This window comes from Grampus griseus (genome assembly GCF_964374135.1).
Source record: "Grampus griseus genome assembly, chromosome: 8".
Taxonomy (NCBI): Eukaryota; Metazoa; Chordata; class Mammalia; order Artiodactyla; family Delphinidae; genus Grampus; species Grampus griseus.
In genome coordinates this window covers 62,023,426-62,049,598 of record NC_139002.1, presented here as the reverse complement: position 1 = coordinate 62,049,598, position 26,173 = coordinate 62,023,426, and the positions used below count along the sequence as shown (strand labels likewise).

The 26,173-nt window shown below is 39.4% G+C and overlaps 4 protein-coding genes across 4 annotated transcripts; all 4 read left to right on the top strand.

The window, feature by feature from the left end:
• Window positions 1–2,842: 2,842 nt before the first annotated feature.
• LOC309825700 (hemoglobin subunit epsilon-1) lies at window positions 2,843–4,335 on the top strand. Its single transcript, XM_082659334.1, has 3 exons — window positions 2,843–2,938; window positions 3,055–3,277; window positions 4,136–4,335. Exons 1-3 carry the CDS (start codon window positions 2,847–2,849, stop codon window positions 4,262–4,264), a joined length of 444 nt encoding a protein of 147 aa, XP_082515460.1. The 5' UTR covers window positions 2,843–2,846; the 3' UTR covers window positions 4,265–4,335.
• Window positions 4,336–11,602: 7,267 nt separating this feature from the next.
• Window positions 11,603–13,021, top strand: LOC309826104 (hemoglobin subunit epsilon-4-like; the record flags this gene model as incomplete). Its single annotated transcript, XM_082660085.1, is given in 4 exon segments — window positions 11,603–11,694; window positions 11,819–12,041; window positions 12,894–12,915; window positions 12,918–13,021. Coding segments are annotated over 4 exon segments (441 nt in total).
• A 3,717-nt stretch (window positions 13,022–16,738) lies between these two features.
• Window positions 16,739–18,335, top strand: LOC309825699 (hemoglobin subunit beta). Its single transcript, XM_082659333.1, has 3 exons — window positions 16,739–16,893; window positions 17,023–17,245; window positions 18,080–18,335. The coding sequence occupies exons 1-3, from the start codon at window positions 16,802–16,804 to the stop codon at window positions 18,206–18,208; spliced, it is 444 nt and encodes a 147-aa protein (XP_082515459.1). The 5' UTR covers window positions 16,739–16,801; the 3' UTR covers window positions 18,209–18,335.
• Window positions 18,336–24,577: 6,242 nt separating this feature from the next.
• Window positions 24,578–25,930, top strand: LOC309825698 (hemoglobin subunit beta-like). The gene is made up of 3 exons (XM_082659332.1): window positions 24,578–24,708; window positions 24,838–25,060; window positions 25,675–25,930. The coding sequence occupies exons 1-3, from the start codon at window positions 24,617–24,619 to the stop codon at window positions 25,801–25,803; spliced, it is 444 nt and encodes a 147-aa protein (XP_082515458.1). The 5' UTR covers window positions 24,578–24,616; the 3' UTR covers window positions 25,804–25,930.
• The last annotated feature ends 243 nt before the right edge of the window (window positions 25,931–26,173 follow it).

Below are 26,173 nucleotides of genomic sequence, written 5' to 3'. Positions count from 1 at the left end.
CTTACACCTTTCTTAAAATCCTGCGTAGAGTTTACCAAAGTACAAATGTCACAGGATATCCTAAGAGGCAGGAGTTAATCTTTAACAAATTTTGAAGTTTCTTTTAAAACTTTTCATTTAAATACCTTAAGAGATAACATTTTTATTTTATTAATTTTAATTTCTAGGCAATAAATGAATAATCTTAGTTTTTCTTTTTTCTGACCATTTAATCTTTCTGATGTATCATGGATAATCACGTCATTTATCTCTCTAAACTTTGGGTTTTTCATCTGGGAAAAAGAGACAATAATCATGGTATTTCACAGGAGAAATAAATAAATACTTCAAAATGAGCAGCTGAGATAATTGAGCTTGAATCAACAAGCACCTAAGCAAAAATGAAAGTATATTCAGCTTAAGTGACTTCAGAATCAGAATTCATAAGCCTTGAACTGAGTTACAGACATGGTGCCTTTCAACCCTGTAACATTTCTTGAAGCCTTTTTCTACACCTTTAGTTATAAGAAAGCAAGGGATGGGCCGGATCCTTGGAGGCAAGCCAGTTCTTTTCCTAAACGCTGTTACTAGAGAAGGATATATGAGCCCTGAAATGGGTATAAGGGAGGAGAAGGGAGATCAACCCCACACTCTGAATTTAAGAGAAGCCTGGTGTCCACACTCTGAACTGGAAGGAGAATGGAACACACTCATACTGTCTGCTTCAGATGAGGTTTGTTTCCCAAACTCTTGGTCTTGTGCAGCCTGGTTCTTATTCCCTGGGCTTTGACAATGTCTGATCCTCATACCCAAGGTCTAAGGGAAGGGTCACTGTACTCACACTGTGGATCTATACAAATTTGCCTTGGAAACCTAGAACCCTATCTCTACTGATTAAAAAATCATCCGTAATTTAAAAAGACACATGCACCCCTATGTTTGTAGCAGCACTAGGTACAATAGCCAAGACATGGAAGCAACCTTCATGTCCATTGACAGATGAATGGATAAAGAGATGTGGTACTTACATACAATGGAATATTACTCAACCATAAAATAGAATGAAATAATGCCATTTGCAGCAATGTGGATGCACTTAAAGATTATCATATTAAGTGAAGTAAGCCAGACAAAGACAAATATCATATGACATTGCTTATATGTGGAATCTAAAAAAATATGATACAAATGAACTTATATACAACACAGAAATAGACCCACAGACATGGAAAACAAACTTATGGTTACCAGAGTTTGGGATTAACATAAACACACTACTATATATCGAATAGATAAACAACAAGGACCTACCATATAGCACAGGGAACAATACTCAATATTTTGTAATAGCCTATAAGGGAAAAGAATCTGAAAAGATATATATATATAAAACTGAATCACTTTGCTGTACACCTGAAACTAACACAACATTGTAAATCAACTATACTTAAAAATAAATAAATAAATAAATAAAACTCTTATTCATACAAGGGCTATTCTTCACTGAGTAGCCAGATACTTCTTGTCCTTTCATTGGTCCTCTACTTCAGTGATCAAATGTCTTCTCTCTCAACCAAGAATTCTGTCATCCTAGGTTACATAGTCTAGCCCAGGGATTCTTTCCTATCTTTCTTAAGGGGGGAATAAGCTAAGAAACACTTGTGAAAGTCACAGCCCAGGAAAACTGGTCCACTGAAGGCTGATTTTTAATTATACAATTATAGATGGCTTCTCCTCCACCATTCCTTACCACTATATCAACAGGACTCCAGTATAATAACAGGATTGCAGCTGGAAAAGTTGCAAGGTACATAATCTATTTCATGATGATGTGTTCTTAGGGAAACCCAGAGCCAACAGGGACATCAAAATACAAAAGAAAACAAAAAATAAGGACACTAGAGAAACTTGAAGTCTCCTGAACTGATGGCTTCCACAAACATTAAACATACTCCAACTGCTAGCCTATCATAACAATTCATCTACTCCTCAGTTTGATCACAAGTCCTGGTTTTAAATAATTTCAGACTCCTTAGCAGCCACGCTGGTATAAATAAGTACAGAAAATCAAGAAGAGCACTCAGGGCAATGTCTCCAGAGTAGACAGTTTCCCTTGCTGTCATAGAGAAATGGACAGAGAGAGAGTTCCCTGGAAGCACAGGATGTAAGCTTATTCTACCTGTTCTCTCTATGAAATAATCTTTGGTTATGTTACTTTGGGATTGAGGTCTTAGTTCTATTGTAGATCCCTTGCATTTCCATTCAGCTTCCTAAAGTAACCATGTATGTGTTTTGTCTCCCTTAGAAAACTAAAATCCAGAGCTTGGCTATAATCCACTCCTCAAGAGAGCTAGAACTGGCTGAGGTTCTGTGTCAACAATTGTATTTTTTTTTCTTGACTGTGTTTTTGTCCCTGTCACCATCTCACCATCCTTAACCCAAATATTAAACCTGATTTGACTGGAACTCTATCTTGGGCTTAGCTGCATTCTATGGGTCTTTCTGGGATAAGGAGAGTGGGAGAGATGGATGTCATCATGGGGGATGACATGGGGAGAGAAGAGGGTGAAAAGAGAGAATGAATGAAAAATTGTTTTGAGGATGGAGGAGGAGCCAACAAAAGAAGGATGTTTCAGGAACCAACACATTATCACAGACTCAATATACATCTTCCTTGCTGACCATTTCCTGACCTGACTCCACCCCTGAGGGACACAGCTCAGCCTTGACCAATGACTTTAAAGGATTAGGGGGAACAAAGGGCCAGAAGTTCAGCAGTAAAGAATAAAAGGCCACACCTTCCAGCAGCAGCACAGACTTGCTTCTGACACTTCTGTGATCACCAGTAAGCTTCAAGACCTGATATCATGGTGCATTTTACTGCTGAGGAGAAGGCTGCTATCACTGGCCTGTGGGGCAGAGTGAATGTGGAAGAGGCTGGAGGCGAGGCTCTGGGCAGGTAGCAACTGGACTTCATGGGGGAGGATGGTGAATATGAGCCTGGTAAATTGACCAGGAAATTCTTCAAACTTTTCGAGTCACTGATTTTTCATCTGTTATGGTCTCATCTCATAGGCTCCTGGTTGTCTACCCCTGGACCCAGAGGTTCTTTGACAACTTTGGCAACCTGTCCTCTCCCTCTGCCATAATGGGAAACCCCAGGGTCAAGGCCCATGGCAAGAAGGTGTTGACATCCTTTGGAGATGCTGTTAAGAACATGGACAACCTCAAGGGTGCCTTTGCTAAGCTGAGTGAGCTGCACTGTGACAAGCTGCACGTGGATCCTGAGAACTTCAGGGTGAGTTCAGGAAATGGTCATGTGTTGTTTTTATGCTTTTTACTTTGGAATAATAATGGAAGTTGAGTCTTTGGTTGCAAAGACTAGCAAAGATCTCAGAAATCATAGATCAAAGTTGGTGTTAAGAGGGCAGAATTCCAGTGGACGTACCAAGAGCACCTCGGTTCAGGACTAGTGACACTAAAGGGCTACTAGCCCTTTTAAGCCTGAGTTTGCTTAAAAGTTTTCGGGAACTTTTGTTAGAACTGGATTTGTTTACCCTAGAGAATATCAGAGAATAACAGACTTGTTCAAGGAGGAATGGAATCTGGGTTTTGGTAGATGAAAACCTGTCTCAAGGAAAGAGAAATGTCTTATTTTATGTGGCTCCTGATGATTGAAGTTTAGGAAGATATTTGGGAGAATAATTTTTAGGCAGATTGTCTCAAAGAAATATCAATCAATTCTCTAAATATATTAAATTACCCATCAATATTGGGACTAAGTGGAAGCTTATTCCTGCATTGGTTGGAGACTTTACTAAACTCACTCTAAGAACCTATGCAGCCCTGAAATCCTATGATGACAAAGATTAGACAATTGGTAAATGTGAGAGGGAGGGAAAGAGGCAAATAAAAATGGTGAAATGGGAGAGAGTGAGGGGATATAGGTAGACAGAATGTTGAATGGAGGGCTCATAGAATTTAAATAAAATTTAAGAACTAGCTTATCAGAGTTTATTGCACAGATACAAACCATGGAGCAGTTTACGATGTGGAGTTAGGAGTGGGTGTAGGTATTAAGCCATTATTTTCTGCAACTCTTTTAGGAAAGTTCTACTCAACATATCTAATTGTCATTTTGTCTCTCACCTAACAGCTCCTGGGCAATGTGTTGGTGATTATTCTGGCTTCGCACTTTGGCAGAGAATTCACCCCTGAGTTGCAGGCTGCTTGGCAGAAGCTGGTGGCTGGTGTTGCCACTGCTCTGGCCCACAAGTACCACTGAGTTCTCCTTTCAGTTCACCATTTTTGTCCCCAATGCCTTCCTTCTACACGTGGGGACTGGAGTTTGGCCTTGAGAGCCCGGCTTCTCTTTAATAAAGTACATTCTGTTCAGTGATCAAAAATTAATATTGTATCTTCTCCATCATTTACTCTTTTTTTAAATTTTATTTTTATATTTTTTTACATCTTTATTGGAGTATAATTGCTTTACAATGGTGTGTTAGTTTCTGCTTTATAACAAAGTGAATCAGTTGTACATATACATATGTTCCCATATCTCTTCCCTCTTGCATCTCCCTCCCTCCCACCCTCCCTATCCCACCCCTCCAGGAGGTCAAAAAGCACCGAGCTGATCTCCCTGTGCTATGCGGCTGCTTCCCACTAGCTATTTTACATTTGATAGTGTACATATGTCCATGCCTCTCTCTCACTTTGTCACAGCTTACCCTTCCCCCTCCCCATATCCTCAAGTCCATTCTCTAGTAGGTCTGTGTCTTTATTCCTGTCTTACCCCTAGGTTCTTCATGACATTTTTTTCCTTAACTTCCATATATATGTGTTAGGATATGGTATTTGTATTTCTCTTTCTGACTTACTTCACTCTGTATGACAGACTCAAGGTCTATCCACCTCATTACAAATAGCTGAATTTCGTTTCTTTTTATGGCTGAGTAATATTCCATTGTATATATATGCCACATCTTCTTTATCCATTCATCCAGTTATGGACACTTAGGTTGTTTCCATCTCCTGGCTATTGTAAATAGAGCTGCAATGAACATTTTGATATATGACTCTTTTTGAATTATGGTTTTCTCAGGGTATATGCCCAGTAGTGGGATTGCTTGGTCATATGGTAGTTCTATTTGTAGTTTTTAAAGGAACCTCCATACTGTTCTCCATAGTGGCTGTACCAATTCACATTCCCACCAGCACTGCAAGAGGGTTCCCTTTTCTCCACACCCTCTCCAGCATTTATTGTTTCTATATTTTTTGATGATGGCCATTCTGACTGGTGTGAGATGATATCTCATTGTAGTTTTGATTTGCATTTCTCTAATGATTAATGATGTTGAACATTCCTTCATGTGTTTGTTGACAGTCTGCATATCTTCTTTGGAGAAATGTCTGTTTAGGTCTTCTGCCCATTTTTGGATTGGGTTGTTTGTTTTTTTGTTATTGAGCTGCATGAGCTGCTTATAAATTTTGGAGATTAATCCTTTGTCAGTTGCTTCATATGCAAATATTTTCTCCCATTATGAGGGTTGTCTTTTTGTCTTGTTTATGGTTTCCTTTGCTGTGCAAAAAGCTTTGAAGTTTCATTAGGTCCCATTTGTTTATTTTTGTTTTCATTTCCATTTCTCTAGGAGGTGGGTCAAAAAGGATCTTGCTGTGATTTATGTCATAGAGTGTTCTGCCTATGTTTTCCTCTAAGAGTTTGATAGTTTCTCACCTTACATTTAGGTCTTTAATCCATTTTGAGCTTATTTTTGTGTATGGTGTTAGGGAGTGATCTAATCTCATACTTTTATATGTAGCTGTCCAGTTTTCCCAGCACCACTTGTTGAAGAGGCTGTCCTTTCTCCACTGTACTTTCCTGCCTCCTTTATCAAAGATAAGCTGAACATATGTGCGTGTGTTTATCTCTGGGCTTTCTATCCTGTTCCATTGATCTATATTTCTGTTTTTGTGCCAGTACCATACTGTCTTGATTACTGTACCTTTGTAGTATAGTCTGAAGTCAGGGAGCCTGATTCCTCCAGCTCCGTTTTTTGTTCTCAAGATTGCTTTTGCTATTCGGGGTCTTTTGTGTTTCCATACAAATTGTGAAATTTTTTGTTCTAGGTTCTGTGAAAAATTCCATTGGTAGTTTGATAGGGATTGCATTGCATCTGTAGATTGCTTTGGGTAGTATAGTCATTTTCACAATGTTGATTCTTCCAATCCAAGAACATGGTATATCTCTCCATCTATTTGTATCGTCTTTAATTTCTTTCATCAGTGTCTTATAATTTTCTGCATACAGGTCTTTTGTCTCCATAGGTAGATTTATTCCTAGATGTTTTATTCTTTTTGTTGCAATGGTAAATGGGAGTGTTTTCTTGATTTCACTTTCAGATTTTTCGTCATTAGTATATAGGAATGCCAGAGATTTCTGTGCATTAATTTTGTATCCTGCTACTTTACCAAATTCATTGATTAGCTCCAGTAGTTTTCTGGTAGCATCTTTAGGATTCTCTATGTAGAGTATCATGTCATCTGCAAACAGTGACAGCTTTACTTCTTCTTTTCCAATTTGTATTCCTTTTATTTCCTTTTCTTCTCTGATTGCTGTGGTTAAAACTTCCAAAACTATGTTGAATAAGAGAGGTGAGCGTGGGCAACCTTGTCTTGTTCCTGATCTTAGTGGAAAATGCTTTCAGTTTTTCACATTTGAGGACGATGTTGGCTGTGGGTTTGTCATATATTACCTTTATTAGGTTGAAGAAAGTTCCCTCTATGCCTACTTTCTGGAGGGTTTTTATCATAAATGGGTGTTGAATTTTGTCAAAAGCTTTCTCTGCATCAATTGATATGATCATATGGTTTTTCTCCTTCAGTTTTTTAATATAGTGTATCACGTTGATTGATTTGCATATATTGAAGCATCCTTGCATTCCTGGAATAAACCCTACTTGATCATGGTGGATGATCCTTTAAATGTGCTGTTGGATTCTGTTTGCTAGTATTTTGTTGAGGATTTTTGCATCTATGTTCATCAGTGATATTGGTCTGTAGTTTTCTTTCTTTGTGACATCCTTGCCTGGTTTTGGTATCAAGGTGATGGTGGCCTCGTAGAATGAGTTTGGGAATGTTCCTCCCTCTGCTATATTTTGGAAGAGTTTGAGAAGGATAGGTGTTAGCTCTTCTCTAAATGTTTGATAGAATTCGCCTGTGAAGCCATCTGGTCCTGGGCTTTTGTTTGTTGGAAGATTTTTAATCACAGTTTCAATTTCAGTGCTTGTGATTGGTCTGTTCATATTTTCTATTTCTTCCTGATTCAGTCTTGGCAGGTTGTGCATTTCTAAGAATTTGTCCATTTCTTCCAGGTTGTACATTTTATTGGCATAGAGTTGCTTGTAGTAATCTCTCATGATCTTTTGTATTTCTGCAGTGTCAGTTGTTACTTCTCCGTTTTCATTTCTAATTCTATAGATTTGAGTCTTCTCCCTTTTTTTCTCGATGAGTCTGGCTAATGGTTTATCAATTTTGTTTATCTTCTCAAAGAACCAGCTTTTAGTTTTATTGATCTTTGCTATCGTTTCCTTCATTTCTTTTTCATTTATTTCTGATCTGATCTTTATGATTTCTTTCCTTCTGCTAACTTTGGGGTTTTTTTGTTCTTCTTTCTCTAATTGATTTAGGTGCAAGGTTAGGTTGTTTATTCGAGATGTTTCCTGTTTCTTAAGGTAGGATTGCATTGCTATAAACTTCCCTCTTAGAACTGCTTTTGCTGCATCCCATAGCTTTTGGGTCGTCGTGTCCCCATTGTCATTTGTTTCTAGGTATTTTTTGATTTCCTCTTTGATTTCTTCAGTGATCCCTTGGTTATTAAGTAGTGTATTGTTTAGCCACCATGTGTTTGTATTTTTTACAGATCTTTTCCTATAGTTGATATCTAGTCTCATAACATTGTGGTCGGAAAAGATACTTGATACAATTTCAATTTTCTTAAATTAACCAAGGCTTGATTTGTGACCCAAGATATGATCTATCCTGGAGAATATTCCATGAGCACTTGAGAAAAATGTGTATTCTGTTGTTTTTGGATGGAGTGTCCTATAAGTATTAATTAAGTCCATCTTGTTTAATGTATTATTTAAAGCTTGTGTTTCCTTATTTATTTTAATTTTGGATGATCTGTCCATTGGTGAAAGTGGGGTGTTAAAGTCCCCTACTATGAATGTGTTACTGTAGATTTCCCCTTTTATGGCTGTTAGCATTTGCCTTATGTATTGAGGTGCTCCTATGTTGGGTGCATAAATATTAACAATTGTTATATCTTCTTCTTGGATCAACCCCTTGATCATATGTAGTGTACTTCTTTGTCTCTTCTAATAGTCTTTATTTTAAAATCTATTTTGTCTGATATGAGAATTGCTACTCCAGCTTTCTTTTGGTTTCCATTTGCATGGAATATCTTTTTCCATCCCCTTACTTTCAGTCTGTATGTGTCTCTAGGTCTGAAGTGGGTCTCTTGTAGACCGCATATATATGGGTCTTGTTTTTGTATCCATTCAGCCAATCTGTGTCTTTTGGTGGGAGCATTTAATCCATTTACATTTAAAGTAATTATCGATATGTATGTTCCTATTCCCATTTTCTTACTTGTTTTTGGTTCATTATTGTAGGTCTTTTCCTTCTCTTATGTTTCTTGCCTAGGGAAGTTCCTTTAGCATTTGTTGTAAAGCTGGTTTAGTGGTGCTGAACTCTCTCAGCTTTTGCTTGTCTGTAAAGTTTTTAATTTCTCCATCAAATCTGAATGAGATCCTTGCTGGGTAGAGTAATCTTGGTTGTAGGTTTTTCTCCTTCATCACTTTAAATATGTCCTGCCAGTCCCTTCTGGCTTTCAGAGTTTCTGCTGAAAGATCAGCTGTTAACCTTATGGGGATTCCCTTGGGTGTTATTTGTTGGTTTTGCCTTGCTGCTTTTAATATGTTTTCTTTGTATTTAATTTTTGACAGTTTGATTAATATGTGTTTTGGCGTATTTCTCCTTGGATTTATCCTGTATGGGACTCTCTGTGCTTCCTGGACTTGATTAACTATTTCCTTTCACATATTAGGGAAGTTTTCAACTATAATCTCTTCAAATATTTTCTCAGTCCTTTTCTTTTTCTCTTCTTCTTCTGGAACCCCTATAATTCGAATGTTGGTGCATTTAATGTTGTCCCAGAGGTCTCTGAGACTGTCCTAAGTTCTTTTCATTCTTTTTTCTTTATTCTGCTCTGCAATAGTTATTTCCACTACTTTATCTTCCAGGTCACTTATCCGTTCTTCTGCCTCAGTTATTCTGCTATTGATCCCATCTAGAGTATTTTTAATTTCATTTATTGTGTTGTTCATCATTGCTTGTTTCATCTTTAGTTCTTCCAGGTCCTTGTTAAATGTTTCTTGCATTTGGTCTCTTCTATTTCCAAGAGTTTGGATCATCTTTCCTATCATTATTCTGAATTCTTTTTCAGGTAGACTGCCTATTTCCTCTTCATTTGTTAGGTCTGGTGGGTTTTTATCTTGCTCCGTCATCTGCTGTGTGTTTTTCTATCTTCTCATTTTGCTTATTTTACTGTGTTTTGGGTCTCCTTTTTGCAGTCTGCAGGTTCATAGTTCCCATTGTTTTTGGTGTCTGGTTTGTCACAGACCTTGTGAGGATAGACTAGGGATGCGAGGGGTTGGACATCAGAGCAAGGGATAACTGTTTTTAAAGTCAACTCCAAAGAACTGTTTGTGGGATTTACTAAAGAACTGTCTGGTTAAAGTGATGAAAGCTGCCTAGGAATGTTAAATTGATTGCTGTTATCAGGAGAGAAATGTGTGCAGATTGGCTACAGCATTTATGAAGAGAGATCATTATAAACTGCTCAGAGAGAGTGATTATCTAAAAAGTGTGAGAGAAAAACAGGAGTTAGAGGTAACTTCTAGAACTGTTGCCTGGTTTCCTGGAAAGATGGGTGGTTATTCCACGACACTCAGAGTTGCAGATGCCCCTGAGTCTGGGGGCTTGCAGGGTGCACATACTCTGCTGAAGATGGGGGTCAGGACCACCAAACAGCAAGTACCTGGATCCACCCCAGCAGGCCAAACCCACACCTGAGTGTGACTGGGATTCCTAGCTGTAGTCATAGGTCCCTCTTCTTTATTTTATTTCATTGACCTCTTATCTTGAAGCAAATTCTTTTAGCATTAATTCAAACTCTTTTCTTCATATCTCTGTACCAAAGTGCTCACATTAACATAGCTTGGGATGGAGAGCTCACAGATAATCATGTCTGTCATGGTAAACCAGCTTCCAGAAACTTAGCAATTCTTATCCACATTTTACATTTAAGTCTTTTCCAAGCTGAATAGATAAAAGCCTCTTGCTATATCAAATAGACAGAAAGGATTTATTTTCTAGTAGTAGAAATTCATCTATAATATACTGAATATATCGAGTTGAAGTCTTTAAATTTTAGAGTACCTCTGTAAATACACATGGAGATTATTTTTTTATTATTATTATATGTATATATATTTATAAGATTGATCTCAGGGAGAAACAAACAAACCAGCTTTCTGGAGGTCAAAATGTAGGAAAACAAATTCTGAAATAAGAAACAAAATGAACCATTCCCTCTCCCACTACAAGTGTGCCTTTTCTAGTCCTGTAAGTGCTTATTTGGATGCGTGAGACCAAAGTACCTTAGATCACAGTGGCAGTGGTGTGTGGAGTACTGTCAGTGAAGATTGCCTCTGCCTGATTAGATATGAAGAAACATTACACACAGCCAGAGAGTGTGGATTCAGCACACAAGAGACAACTCAATTATTCTATAGCCATTGCCAAAGAGAATTCTAATACTCTCTTCACTGAACACAGGAACACCTATTTCCCCAACAGCCAGTTGTGTATTCTCTGATACAAATGCATAGATATATGTATTGGCCAGAGACACTTGTCCATATAATCAGAGTGAAAAAAATTATTCAGGCAAGTGCATATATTATTGGTAGAACTCAACAACAATGGGGTGGTGCTCAATTTTTCTCTAAATTACCCAGTTCTTACCTATCTTATTTCTAAACAGATTCTGGATTGAGGTCTTTTTTCTTGGTTACAAGAACTATAAAATTATGAGCCCCATATAAGCTTTAGAAGCACTGGTAACCAAGAAGAGCTGTGACTTCTTCTATACCCTGGCTGAAGAGCAGAACAATGTCTTGTAAACACCTGATACAATGCTGAACAGAGTTCTAATTGTTACTCTTCCTAATTCTGTTTATGCCTTATGGTCAATTCAGGGATGGTGGCAGGGAGCTTGAGATATGAATTGCATGGTAGATGGTAGGAGAGAGGACAGCAGAATCCCCCTGATAGAGCCAAACAACATTATCAGAGACACAAATGTCCATCTAGCTGACCCTCCCTTGCCCAAGGCCCATCCCTGGTGGTGACAACCCACCTTTGAAAAATAGTCTCATTTTATTGGGAGAAGTAAGGGCCTGGGGACAAGAGATGAGGAATAAAAGGCCATGCAGAGAAGCAGCAGCACAGACTTGCTTCTGGCCCATTAGTGATCACCAGTAAGCTCCCAGACACCATGGTGCGTTTTACTGCTGAGGAGAAAGATGTTGTTGCTAGCCTGTGGGCCAAGATGAATGTAGAGGTGGCTGGAGGTGAGAGCTTGGGAAGGTAAGCACTGGACACAGGTAGGACAGGGGGCAGAAAGGCAGAGATTTTTCCAGAAAGATGGATTGGTCAGGTTTCTTACATACTCTGACTTCCCATCTGCTCTGTGACTATGACCATCCCATAGGTTCCTGGCTGTCTACCCATGGACCCAGAGGTTCTTTTACAGTTTTGCTAACTTATACTCTGAGTCTGCGATAATGGGCAACCCTAAGGTCAAGGCCTGTGGCAGGAAGGTGCTGACCTCCTTTGGAAATGCCATTAAACACATGGACGACCTCAAGGGCACCTTTGCACATCTAAGTGAGCTGCACTTTGACAAGCTGCATGTGGATTCTGAGAACTTCAGGGTGAGTTCTGGGCATGCTTGTGCTTTGTTCTTTCATCCAGGTATCTGTTCTGTGGTTACAGTAGGGAACACAGGTTCTTAAGTCTTACCGTATAGAGGTATTTTTTGGAGGTAATATTTCAGGAAAAAGCTTGATTTTGGTAGTTAGGTTGTTCCTAAGGTCAAAGGTAAGACCAAGTAGAGTAATTAATTATGCTATGACCAGTGGAGGCCACTGGCCATCTGATATTTCTTAAAAATAAATGTCGTGAAGAGCACTGGACAAAAGTGAGCTAAATAGTTTGGCCTGGAGAATACAAATTGAGCCAGGGAGAAGAACACCTTGCCTTTGATAACTGAAATTTTCTATAAAAATCGATGAACACATTTCTGCATGGTTCTTTAGCTTTGAACCAGGAGTAAGCAGGGCAAAGTAAGAGCGACTTTTTCATGGTTTGCCCCTCCTCCTCTCAACTCCAGCAATGATGAAATGCTCTTGTATACGAAGCACTGGATTCTTTGTCAAATGGGTGTCCAAACAATTTGAATGTATGCAATATCTGAAGACTTAGACTACGCGTATCAAGCCCCAGCACTATAATCCTACTTTTAAAAAAAGAAAGAAGCAATCCATAGCAATGCTCTGGGGTCAGAAGTTGGCAGGGAAAATGAGAGAAGGATAGAACACATTGGGGGTTCAGGACTGGGAGTCACTGAAGCCAATGTCAAGCGTATAATGATGCACTTTTGTGGGAGCATGACAATGAAAGTTGCTCAACCTTTTATCAAGAAGGAAATGGATGTTATATCTATTTGCTGTAGGGGCAGCTTGAGACCTTCTGTTCACTATGCACTATCTTCTTTTTATTCCCAGCTTCTAAGCAACATGATATTGATTGTCTTGCAACCCACTTCAGTGAGGAATTTACCCAAAAGACCCAGGTTCCCTGGCAGAAGCTGACAGAAGCTGTGGCTAATGCTCTGGCCAACAAGTACCAGTAGTTGCCTGGCCATCTATGTTGGTGCCTACCTGAGGGCCCTGGGTCCCAACAGTCCATCTCCTGAAGGTGGAGGGAGAGAGCCCTGCCTCCAGACTTAACTCCTATATAATACAAATAAAATAAAAGTCATGCTCTGTAAGGAATATCCTTGTATTTTCTCTCTGTCTTTATCTTTTATAAGTTGATTCAGCTAAAAGAAAGCACTCCTATTGTAATGAGAATATTGGAGATTGAGAGTTTGGGGATGATAGAGAAGGGACCCTTATAAGATTCTACAGGATTAGAGTGGCTTCAAAGGGTAATTACTCCTACGAAGGGAAACTAGACTCTTGAGTTGGACAAGGTCTTTAGAAAAAGGAAGGAAATGGAATTACTCTTGAGAGATGCAAAATGATTATTGATAGTGAGTTGTTAGGACACAAAGTAGGGGACCTGTATAGGCTGTTATTTGTATAAACTCAGAATAGAGTTCTTTTTGGACTATAGCTCAGTTCTATTTAATATAAGAAACATATTTTTAGCAGCTATAATGCAGTGAAGATGATACTTTTTAGAGACCCTGTTAAGGACTCTGCTCTCAACTTTTTCCTAGCATCTTCAATGGTACTAATGAAGGCAACATCCCTAAAGCATATGAACTGGAAGCTTTGGTTTGAATCTGTCATCACCTGGTAGCTCTTGACCTGAAACACATTTCTAATTCTATTGGTAGAGATAAAGGCCATTTATGAGGGAAAATGACAAATTCAAGAATCAGCATGCGAGGTCTAATTGACAGAGGAGAAACTGGCCCATTAAAAGCAGTGGGGTTTTATAAAATTAGAGAATCTGCTAGAGAGACCAGAAAAAGAAGGAAAAGAAGCTATTGTTGCAAACAAAATTACCAGTGAGGTTTCTTGCACACCAGAGTGACATAATCAATAGGGTATTTTAGGGAAATTGATCCATGTGTGGGCATAGACTTGACAAGGCAGAATCTACCCTGAATCTGGGCGTAGGAGTTTGCTGTGAGTATAATGAAGTGATAGGTAAAAGACTAAACTTGACAGAAGCAGTGGTACTAAGAAAAAAATCAAATAAAGGACCACTGGGGCAAAGATGCTGCAGGACTTGAAGCATAGCGAAATAGAGAGTGGAGAAGTCATGGAGGATAGCCAGGTTCCCTGTCTAGTGAATGCAAAGAGGAAATCTATTGACAGAAGAAAAAAAAACCTAGATGTCTCTTACTTAGAGCTGGCAATGGGCATAGCCACCTGTGTAAAAATCACTTCAAATTTCTGTACTGAAGTCCCTGGCAGTGAAAAGCCACGGCTTTTGGATTAACAGACAATGTCAAATTATTGCCCCATTGGCTTGAAACATTTAGTTAACATTTTTCAGAATTAATTTCCTTGTTTGTAAATGGGATAATTATCCCTACCCCACAAATACATTCCAATGTTTCAAGGAGATATTTGTAAAGTGCATTGTCTGTCATTTTTGAAAAGGTAGTGGTAGTGGTTTATATAATGCATTATGATCTGTTCCTCTGTGCCCTGCTTTTTTTTTTTGCGGTACGTGGGCCTCTCACTGTTGTGGCCTCTCCCGTTGCGGAGCACAGGCTCCGGATGCGCAGGTTCAGCGGCCATGGCTCACGGACCCAGCCGCTCCGCGGCATGTGGGATCTTCCCGGACCAGGGCACGAACATTGGCATTGGCAGGCGGACTCTGAACCACTGCGCCAGCAGGGAAGCCCTGTACCCTGTTTCATTGTATATTCTTGAGCTGATTGCATTATTTCTGAGCTTCAGAACTAGATATCTAACTATTTGCTTAATATCCCATTTTGGATTGCTCAAAAGTACAACAAATACAGTATGTCCAAGACTGAACTCTTGATCTTTTCCTAATTTACTCCTGCTAACTGACGCTTCTTTTTGTGTTCCCCTTCTTAATGACTATCCCATCATCAATTGCTCAAGCCTGAAAATAGAGATGTTTTTACTTCCCTCCCTAATACAACATCATCCTATTTGTCTCTCATTTATTTTACCCCCATGTCCACTGAAGCCAAAATAATACAAATCAAATCGTGCCGCTCCAGTCCTTGAATTTTTCAAGTTTTATTTGACTTTCAGGTTAAAGAAAAAGAAACTGTAACATAGTGTAAAGATCGTTCATAGCAACTTCCTATCATATAACATTCCCCCCTGGTCATCTGAATTACAGTCACACTGTCCATCTTTCTATATATAAATCATATAATTTGAATTATTATCCCTGGTAATTTTTAATCAACATTATGTTGTACAATTAATCTGTATTACAGCATGTGATACAGATTCTTTTCATTGTTGTATAATATTTCATTCTTTTACCATAGTATAATTTATCTATTCCACTAAATGAGGAACAATTAAGTTGCTACTGAATTGAGATTCTGAGGCATATTGATGTTACAAGCATTCCTATACATGCCTTTGGATGCACACAAGCAAGCATCTCTGTATATCTAAAAGTATAATTGCCAGGTCATAGGTGCTGCATATATTCTGCTTCAGTAGACACCACCAAATATTCTCAAAAGCAATTATACTGTTTTACACTATCGTTAGCAAAGTATAAAAACTTTTCTTTATCTACAGCCTTGTGAAATTTTGGAATTGTCCATCTCTCCTCTTCTTTATATTCTTTTCCCTCCTCCTTCCCTCTCATTCCATTATTTTCCCTTCTCTTACTCCTTCCATTCCCTCCGTTCTTCCCTCCTTCCTTTGTGCCTCCCTCCCTCCCTCCTTCCTCCCTCCCTCCTTCCTTCCTTCTTTCCTTCCTTCCTTCCTTCTTTCCAGCTATGCTGGTGGGTATATATTTGTATACCATTGTAGTATTATTTTCAATTGAGAAAAGAGTGAAATTCGCTTTGAATCTTCATTCCTGGGTCCAACTCCACTTTTTTCTTGAGGACCCAGCTGTGGAAATTTCTGCACTTGGCGTTTTCCCAGAAACCCTGTTAGACTTTAACAGGCTGAATAAGATAAATCTTGTTTGCAATTCCTTTGCATTCTCTCTTTATTCACATCATATATTTAAGTACTTATGCAATAGGTATCACATCTTTTTCTTTATTTCTCATTAAATTGTTCCATTATAATGCATGCTCCCCAAACCTATTTCAGTAGGTGGTAGAGAGACAATATTTATTACTTTTCTTACACTTAATGGACATTTATTTCAATGAAGGGATGGGAAAGGAAAGAATTTTGTGACCCAAAGTATTATACAAAGGAGAAAGAAAGTTAAATCTATGGCAAAATATTTATCCACTCCAACCACTTATAAACATATCTAGAGACAAAGTGAAGCTCCATATAGAGTCAACTTCATAAAATTTTTGCTTTCTAGGTTTCAGTTTTCTTATGTATGAATTGAAAGAGTTGGATGGGTTAAACTGTAAGATACATTCCACAATGTTGACTAAAACATTTATGCATAAATGAGACTGGCAGTATATTTGTAGAAGCTACTGATGAAGGAAATGAAGCTGGGAGGTAAGTACAGGGAGAGCAGGGTTTCTGAGTCCCGACACACTGGACCAGACAATCACAGATGAAGGGAACTGAGGAACAAGAGTGCATCTCACATTCCCCCAAACCAATGAACTTGTGTTGTGCCCTGGGCCAATCTGCTCTCAGAAGCGGGGAGGGCAGGAAGCTGGGTGGGGTTTAAAAGGAAGAGCAGGGCTAGCGGCTGCTTACAGTTGCTTCTGACACAACCGTGTTCACTAGCAACTACACGAACAGACACCATGGTGCATCTGACTGGTGAGGAGAAGTCTGCCGTCACTGCCCTATGGGGCAAGGTGAACGTGGAGGAAGTTGGTGGTGAGGCCCTGGGCAGGTAGGTATCCAGCTTACAAGGCAGGCTTAAGGAGAGTGAATGGCAGCTGGGCACGTGGGGACAGAAAAAGCCCCTGAGATTCTGACAGGTGCTGACTCCCTCTGTCCTTTTGCTGTTTTCACCCCTTAGGCTGCTGGTTGTCTACCCCTGGACTCAGAGGTTCTTTGAGTCCTTTGGGGACCTGTCCACTGCTGATGCTGTTATGAAAAACCCTAACGTGAAGAAACATGGCCAAAAGGTGCTAGCCTCCTTTGGTGAGGGCCTGAAGCATCTTGACGACCTCAAGGGTACGTTTGCTGCGCTGAGTGAGCTGCACTGTGACAAGCTGCACGTGGATCCTGAGAACTTCAGGGTGAGTCTATGGGACCATCAGTGTTCTCCTTCTTCTTTTTGTGGTCAAGCTCGTGTCATGGGGAGAGGGCTCAATGGCAGGATGCAGTTTAGAATGGAAGAGAGGTATTCTGGTTATGGCACTATGGACTCCTTGGGACCATTTTGTTTATTTTAGTTTATTTTACCCTGTTTGCTCACAACCATCACCTCCTCTTATTCATTCTTGTTCTCCTCTGTTTGTCCTCTTGCAATGCCTTCTCCTTTTTTAATCACACTTTATTTTGATTGTCTAATTTTTTTTTTTTTTTTGCGATATGCGGGCCTCTCACTGTTGTGGCCTCTCCCGTTGCAGAGCACAGGCTCCAGACACGCAGGCTCAGCGGCCATGGCTCACGGGCCTAGCTGCCTCGCGGCATGTGGGATCTTCCCGGACCGAGGCACGAACCCGTGTCCCCTGCATCGGCAGGCGGACTCTTAACCACTGCACCACCAGGGAAGCCCTGAGTGTCTAATTTTTAAAAAAGACTTTCTTTTTTTATCCACTTAAAAAATGTTATCTAATATTTTCCTCTTATCTCTTCCTTTTGAAGGAAGGAGGATAAAATGTTGTATTGCTTCTTGAAATGGTCCTAAAGAATAAAAATGAAAACACGTTCTGGATTAAGGCAGAAAGAGAGAAACCTTTCTAAATATAAATTCAGGCTGATATGGATGGGTTCACATCAGTAGTAACACCTACACTTCAGCTACCTTTCTGCTTATACCCTAGGGACACAGTTTGGGATGAGACTTAAATACTCTAAGCTGAGTCCCTCTACTAACCATGCTCTTGCTTTTTATCTCTCCCACACAGCTCCTAGGCAACGTGCTGGTGGTTGTGCTGGCTCGCCACTTTGGCAAGGAATTCACCCCGGAGCTTCAGTCTGCCTATCAGAAGGTGGTGGCCGGTGTGGCTAATGCCTTGGCCCACAAGTACCATTGAGATCCTGGCCTATTTCTTGGTGACCATCGGAAGACCATATTCCCCTAGATTCTATTTTCTGAACTTGGGGAAATAATGTCTACCCTCAAGGGTATGGCTTCTGCCTAATAAAGAACTTTCAGCACAATTTCCTGATTCCTTTTACTCATTTCTTTCCCTAAGGATATGGGAAGGTCCCTGAAGGTCTGCAGATAGGGTGTCTTTGTGTCTTATACAAAGAGGTCAAGGGAAATGAGAAAAGGAAGGGGGCCATACACAGTCAGCAATGGATGAAACTTCTATCTTAGAGCGTAAAAACTGTCAAGAAGGCTTGAAATATAGAGTGGATACCGGCATTACAGGGGCTCTATGGTAGACCTCAAACCTAAGAGAGAAACTTCAGGTTAATGCTCTGATCCATTTTCAGTAATTACTCAAAAAATAATGTGCTCAATCAGAGACATAATTGTTGCTCAAAGTCTTGTTATGTCTCCTTTTGTCCTACTTCTCTTGCTTGCATGCTGTAGGCAGCAATGCTATACTACATCAGATGTTCCTGTTCTAAGGCATAACCTCCCTCTCTCACTTGCCCCAAAAGACCTCAAAATTAACCCTACCCTCCCTTTTGAGCTAAAGTTCAGTGCTCACATTCCACCTGCTCACATATCTTTTGACCCTGGTCTCAATGAACTTTCCAGTATCGCCTAAGGAAATTTTTCCATACCCCCCACCCACCTTCACCCACTTTTCACTTTCCTTCCTGTCAAGCACACTCACCCTCCATGCTGTACAAGCGTTTCTGCGTATTTTGTACTATCCTACGTGACTACTGTGCCTTTTACAGTAGGTCCTCCATAGACAGTAAATGTATACTTATTAAATGAAGTAATCAATGAATGAATAATTATTTCTTGTCTTAGAACTCCTGGGAGTAGAGGACAATCCAAACAATAGACCATTGCATAGGGTTTCTTTGTGTTAATGCACAAAGAAAGTAAACCACTGAGGAAGCATATAGGAAAGTAAACCACTCATCAGACATTTGCTGTGTCATCATAGGTAATAAAGTATCTTTGAGCATTAATTTTGTCAAATGTAACATTAGAAGGATTTAGAGAACCTTCTAACTTATATGCATTTCTTTAAATCTATATCATGTTCCTGTTGATTAATTTTAGACTTACCTGACTACCTGAAACAGAACATGTTGCTTCCATCTATAAAAGGTGTTTTTATAATAATTCTGTTTTACCACCAGGTTATAGACAATGCATTACAGTTTACTGTTTCACCACTATATTGTGAATTAACTGAAGGCAGAAGATTTTTAAGTATTTATTTGTTTCTTCTCAGGTCATTGCACACAGTAGGCACTGAGAACGCTCTATATCCCAACTGTATGTTTAAGAACCACCTGGTTACATCCCAGAAGCAGAGGAGCCTCAGGAGAATTTTAGGAAGTTTCCTTTCACACTCTTGAGCACAGAAAAGTCATCATAAGAATCAGACCTTAGGAGACAAAGAGATTTTCCAAGGATTAGAAAGAGGGTAAGAGAGGCTGTGGCTTTCACGATCTGGAAATGAGGAAAGAAAGTACCATTCTTCCCTCTAAATGGTCATAAAAAATAAAAACTATATAAAGACTTACTACACTCTCTTTTGTTCCTTCACCTCTGAAACTGGCCAATGAATCTAGACAAGAAGTTGGGCCTGAAAATCTCCAATACTGGAGAATTCAAGAGAACATCACTGGGATAAGACTTGGATCCAGCTCAAACAATTACTATATACTAGGTGTTGGTGTCTCCCCATCGAGAGTGAGGAGGTCAAGAGATGGAAGGAGACTCTGGCAGCTTGTTATATGCTTTCATTCCTTGTTAAAGTGGAGCTTCCATAAAAGTCTAGGAGTAAAATTAATCCCTTAATATTTAATTTCAATTTTATGTGATAAGTTACCCAACGGTTATTTCTATTTTCTGCTACCATGTTGCTTTATAGACTATGTTCAGTATGTGTTCATGAAGATGGGGTATGTGTGTGGAAGAAAGAGAGATGGAAAGCAAAAGGAGGCAAGGAGAGAGAGCCAGAGCCAGAGAGTCAGAGAGAGAGGGAAAGGGAGGGGAGGGGAGGGGAGGGGAGAAGGAAGGTGATGAGAGAGAAAGGGAAGTAACTAATACTGTGCGTTATGTTCCATCATCATTTTAAAATAAACTACTTTAATGTCAAGGGAATTCAGCATAACATTCTAGATTATCCATCTCTTGAGCCTCAGAGAAGGGCCCTGAAGGTTTGGCTTTAGGATTTAATGCCTTCTATATTTGTAAACAGTTTCCAGACTGAAGCCAAGATTCTGCCTCTAAAGATGTACAGTTCCAGATTTAACTTGGGAGAGACTGTCCCTTTGCTCTTGATATGTGAGTACCATAGCCCACTTATGAGGTAAACAAAGCTAATTCTGAATGAAAATCTGAGCCCAATAGAGGAAGTATTGATAAGGAAGTTGCTAACTGAGACATTAACTGTTCTGTAATAATTAGAATATAATTCCTTTATCAAAGTTATGGTTATACTGAATTTATTGTTTTATAGACAGAAATATGACTTTTTTTCTTTTTAAATGAGTTAAACCATACTATTCTTAAACTATTCTGTGTGTATGACCTCTGTTTCTATGAGTTCTGCTCTTCACGGAGCATTTTTGTTTTATTTAATTGTATTTATTTAATTGATTTTGTTATATTTTATTTTACTTTATTATTTTTGGAAGAATGCCGAAACTGTGGTAACTAAGATATTGTATATCTGGGAGTGGAGTAAATAATAACTGCTTTACCCAGAAAAATATAGATTAGTTTGCTGAAATGGTCTACTTGGGGAATTAAAATTGAACACTAGAGCATGTACAAAAGTGTTCTCACTGAAAAGTAATTTTTGAAACAGATGATAAAACCGCACATCTCTGGATGAATGTCATGATTCTCTTGAAGAAAGTTAATAATCATCCTCTTAATTATATTCAGACTAGGCCCATCTGGTATAGAACATTTGGAATTAGTTAAACTTGACCGACTAGAGTAAAGGAAAAAGAAAAAAAACCCTCTCTCTCAGGGACTTGTAGCATGTGTGTGTGTGCGGGGGGCCAGGCATGTGTGTGTTTAGTGCTCACTGCGGCTGGAATCAAAGTAGAGCAGACATGCTGTGATCCCTTCACAGACTACAAATTAGCTCACAATGATGAAGGCGTCAGTGGGCCTGAGAAGTGTTCCAGAACCTTTGAGTGCTGACCTTGATTTGAGCTTGAGGCTCTGAACATACACCATTTATCACTCTATTCACTCTTCCTTATATTTGCCTGGTATGTCTGAGCTTTTTATGCCTTATTACAACTTGAAGCCTTGTCCCTGCAGGGTTATGGTAATAGAATGAGAAACCTGTTTCACTCTTTAATCATACCAAGTAGCAACAGTGAAACAAAGCAGCAACTCTTGCCCTGAGGCTTGGATGGTGGTGGCTGCCACAGTTGTCCATACAAAAGAGTGGCTCATAGGCCATCCATGGCAGAGGAAGGCATAAGAAAGAAGACACAACTCCAATAAAGATGTTAAAAAAAAAAAAAAGAAAGAAGACACAATTGAAGAATTTAGGTGTATATGTATACAGCAGAATATTACCCAGCCATAAGAACAACATGGATTGATCTGGAGGGTATTATGCTTGGTTAAATAAGTCAGACAGAGAGAGACAAATACTGTATGTTGTCACTTTTATGTGGAATCTGAAAAACAAAACAAATTAATGTAAATAAAGAAAAAGAGACTCACAGATATAGAGAGCAAACTATTGGTTAGCAGTGGGAAGAGATGAGAGGGGAGGGTCAGGATGGGGTAGGGAATTAAGAGGTACAAACTACCATGTATAAAACAGATGAGCAACAAGGATGTATTGTATAGCACTGGAGTTATAGCCATTATCTTGTAATAGCTTTTAATGGAGTATAATCTATAAAAGTACTAAATAAATCACTATGCTGTTCACCTGAAACTAATATTATAGTGTAGATCAACTATACTTCAATTAAAATGAATTAAATTAAAATTAAAATCAAAAGGATTTAGGGAAACCACCTCTGAAAACAGGAAATGGTAGGGGAATTCTTTAAGTAGGTGCTATTTCTGTCAGTCAAGACGGCAAAATTGTAGCCTTGACAATTTGGCTCTTTACACGAAAATATAGACCTATTCTACACTATTATTTAGTAAGTTCCATGAGTTTTCCATGACACAGGTTTCCTGAAAAGATACGTCCAAACTTCCCCAGAAGTGGTCCTTTCATGTACATATGCCTGACCTCTGATATCAGGAGTCTGAAATAGGGTCTTGAAAAGAGTACAAATGTAAAACAATGATAAAGTTAACAGAGGTTTCAATTGAATAAAATGAAACTCAAAACCTAAAGGTCAAACCAAATGTGGGGTTGGTTTTTTTGGTTGTTTTTGTTTTTAACATTTCAAACATTTGAAAGACATCTTTCCCCAGAAGTCAACATGTAAAATTTTTTTCCCAAGGATAGCACAATAGTAAGATCCTCTTTGCTTCAAGGTTTTAGAAAAGAATGAATATAAATGGAAAATGTTTAAATTCTATCTTTTTTACCCTGATAATCTTTTTTGGGCATATAATCCTGCCCTAACCTCCTGATAGCAAAGCAAGAACCAAGATTTTCTTACATGTCTGAGAATAATCAGAGTGAATTTGTTCAAAGCGCTGGATGGAGCTTGGGACAGGTCAAAGGGTTGAGGAATCTTTATTTATCTAGCAATGATGGAGACAATATTTTGGAAAATGGAGACATGAAAGTGGGAATTGTATGTATTTCTTTGGAACAATGAGAAATAGAGACGTCCTTTTCTTCTAGTTCACCTAAAAATTATTTTAGTTGGAGTTTCAGAGCCTTCGAGCTGAAAGGATGAGAGATTTTTGTTAAACATGTGTTGCCAATGATGACAAAGGAGAGAGAAAGGTGATTCTAGAGATCAAGCTGCCCGAATCAGGAGATTCTAAGGTAGGAGAAACATGGTGAGTAAAAATTGTATGGCCCTTTCCTTACTGAAAGGAAATTAGAATTCAGGAAGCGGGCAAGATGCAGCAGGTAGAGATGAGGAAAAGTAGGGAAAATAACTAATAGGGGCACTTGAGATCTTCTGCTGAGCTCAGACGTGCTTGCTCCTTTTGCTTTTTTCATTGAATTTTTTAATAGTAAGAAGCAGAACTCTATACTTATAGAGAAGTTTTTCCTGCCTAAGAAGTTAACAGGATTTATTACATGGAGAAAAAAGAGGGAGAAGGCATATTGGAAAAGATGTACATATAGAGGAATGAATTTTAGTAAAAGAAGGAGCGAACAAACAAAAATATATAGAAAAATAGAATGATGGGTGATGAATTTAAATAAGAGAAATTGTTATAAACACAGCATTCTTAGTGGCCTAGGGGAGGAAAAGAAATAATCTGAGCCAAGGTTAGAATGCCTTTCCACATTTTTACCCCTCCTTTTAAATCATGGAGAAGCTTCTCTGTTCTCCAAGATCCTTTCCCAGGTCAGTCCAGGAAGAAACAAGTTATATGCCTCTGTTTAGTCTTTGAAAACATTGCTTCCCTCAGGGTTACTAAAACCTTGGAGTTGTGATCAATTTTTTACTTATTTGTGTTTCTTACTATACTGAGAGATCTCTGTTTCATCCCAAACTCTAATAGACGAACTATCTCACAGGACCTCTTGATTCATATTTCTATCATTATTTATTTGGTCATAAATTAAGAAAAAAATGAATGAGTAGATGAATGAATGAATGAATATTTGTTTTCTTACCAGAAGGATTTAATCCCAATCAAGAGAAGAAAAGAGATACATCCTTAGAACTAGGGCAGAGGTTTTAGCCATGCTGTCCTTGTAATAATTTTGCATATTCTGAAGGCACAGGATATGATCCATCCATAGAGTCTTCAGTTGAATCACAGTGGGCAAATCCCTTCCACATTCTGGACCTCAGATTCTTCATTCGTATACTAAGAAAATAGAAGAGGCAGTCTCTAAGAGATTACTACATTGTGATTCTAAAAATTGTACAAGTAAACTTGCCAAGGATGATGATTTTAGGAGCAATTTGTAATGCTGGAATGAGTGGGACATGGAGATACCCACAGAGAGGGCTGAAGGCCTAGAGTCAGTGCCAGGAATGCCAAGGAGACGTATGGCTGTCATCATTCAAGCCTCACCCTGTGGAACCACACCCCAGGCTGGGCCAATCTGGTCACAGAAGCAGGGAGGGCAGGAGGCAGGGCTGGGCATAAAAGGAAGAGCGAGGCCAGCGGCTGCTTACACTTGCTTCTGACACAACCGTGTTCACTAGCAACTACACGAACAGACACCATGGTGCATCTGACTGGTGAGGAGAAGTCTGCCGTCACTGCCCTATGGGGCAAGGTGAACGTGGAGGAAGTTGGTGGTGAGGCCCTGGGCAGGTAGGTATCCAGCTTACAAGGCAGGCTTAAGGAGAGTGAATGGCAGTTGGGCACGTGGGGACAGAAAAAGCCCCTGAGATTCTGACAGGTGCTGACTCCCTCTGTCCTTTTGCTGTTTTCACCCCTTAGGCTGCTGGTTGTCTACCCCTGGACTCAGAGGTTCTTTGAGTCTTTTGGGGACCTGTCCACTGCTGATGCTGTTATGAAAAACCCTAACGTGAAGAAACATGGCAAGAAGGTGCTAGCCTCCTTTGGTGAGGGCCTGAAGCATCTCGACGACCTCAAGGGTACGTTTGCTGCGCTGAGTGAGCTGCACTGTGACAAGCTGCACGTGGATCCTGAGAACTTCAGGGTGAGTCTATGGGACCATCAATGTTCTCCTTCTGCTTTTTGTGGTCACGCTCGTGTCATGGGGAGAGGGCTCAATGGCAGGATGCAGTTTAGAATGGAAGAGAGGTATTCTGGATACGGCACTATGGACTCCTCGGGACCATTTTGTTTATTGTACTTTATTTTACCCTGTTTGCTCACAACCATCACCTCCTCTTATTCATTCTTGTTCTGCTCGTTTGTTCTCTTGCAATGCCTTCTCCTTTTTTAATCACACTTTATTTTGAGTGTCTAATTTTTAAAAAAGACTCTCTTTTTTTATCCACTTAAGAAATGTTATCTAATATTTTCCTCTTATCTCTTCCTTTTGAAGGAAGGAGGATAAAATGTTGTATTGCTTCTTGAAATGGTCCTAAAGAATAAAAATGAAAACACGTTCTGGATTAAGGCAGAAAGAGAGAAACCTTTCTAAATATAAATTCAGGCTGATATGGATGGGTTCACATCAGTAGTAACACCTACACTTCAGCTACCTTTCTGCTTATACCCTAGGGACACAGTTTGGGATGAGACTTAAATACTCTAAGCTGGGTCCCTCTACTAACCATGCTCTTGCTTTTTATCTCTCCCACACAGCTCCTAGGCAACGTGCTGGTGGTTGTGCTGGCTCGCCACTTTGGCAAGGAATTCACTCCGGAGCTTCAGTCTGCCTATCAGAAGGTGGTGGCCGGTGTGGCTAATGCCTTGGCCCACAAGTACCATTGAGATCCTGGCCTATTTCTTGGTGACCATCGGAAGACCATATTTCCCTAGATTCTATTTTCTGAACTTGGGGAAATAATGTCTACCCTCAAGGGTATGGCTTCTGCCTAATAAAGAACTTTCAGCACAATTTCCTGATTCCTTTTACTCATTTCTTTCCCTAAGGATATGGGAAGGTCCCTGAAGGTCTGCAGATAGGGTGTCTTAGTGTCTTATACAAAGAGGTCAAGGGAAATGAGAAAAGGAAGGGGGCCATACACAGTCAGTAATGGATGAAACTTCTATCTTAGAGCATAAAAACTGTCAAGAAGGCTTGAAATATAGAGTGGATACCGGCATTACAGGGGCTCTATGGTAGACCTCAAACCTAAGA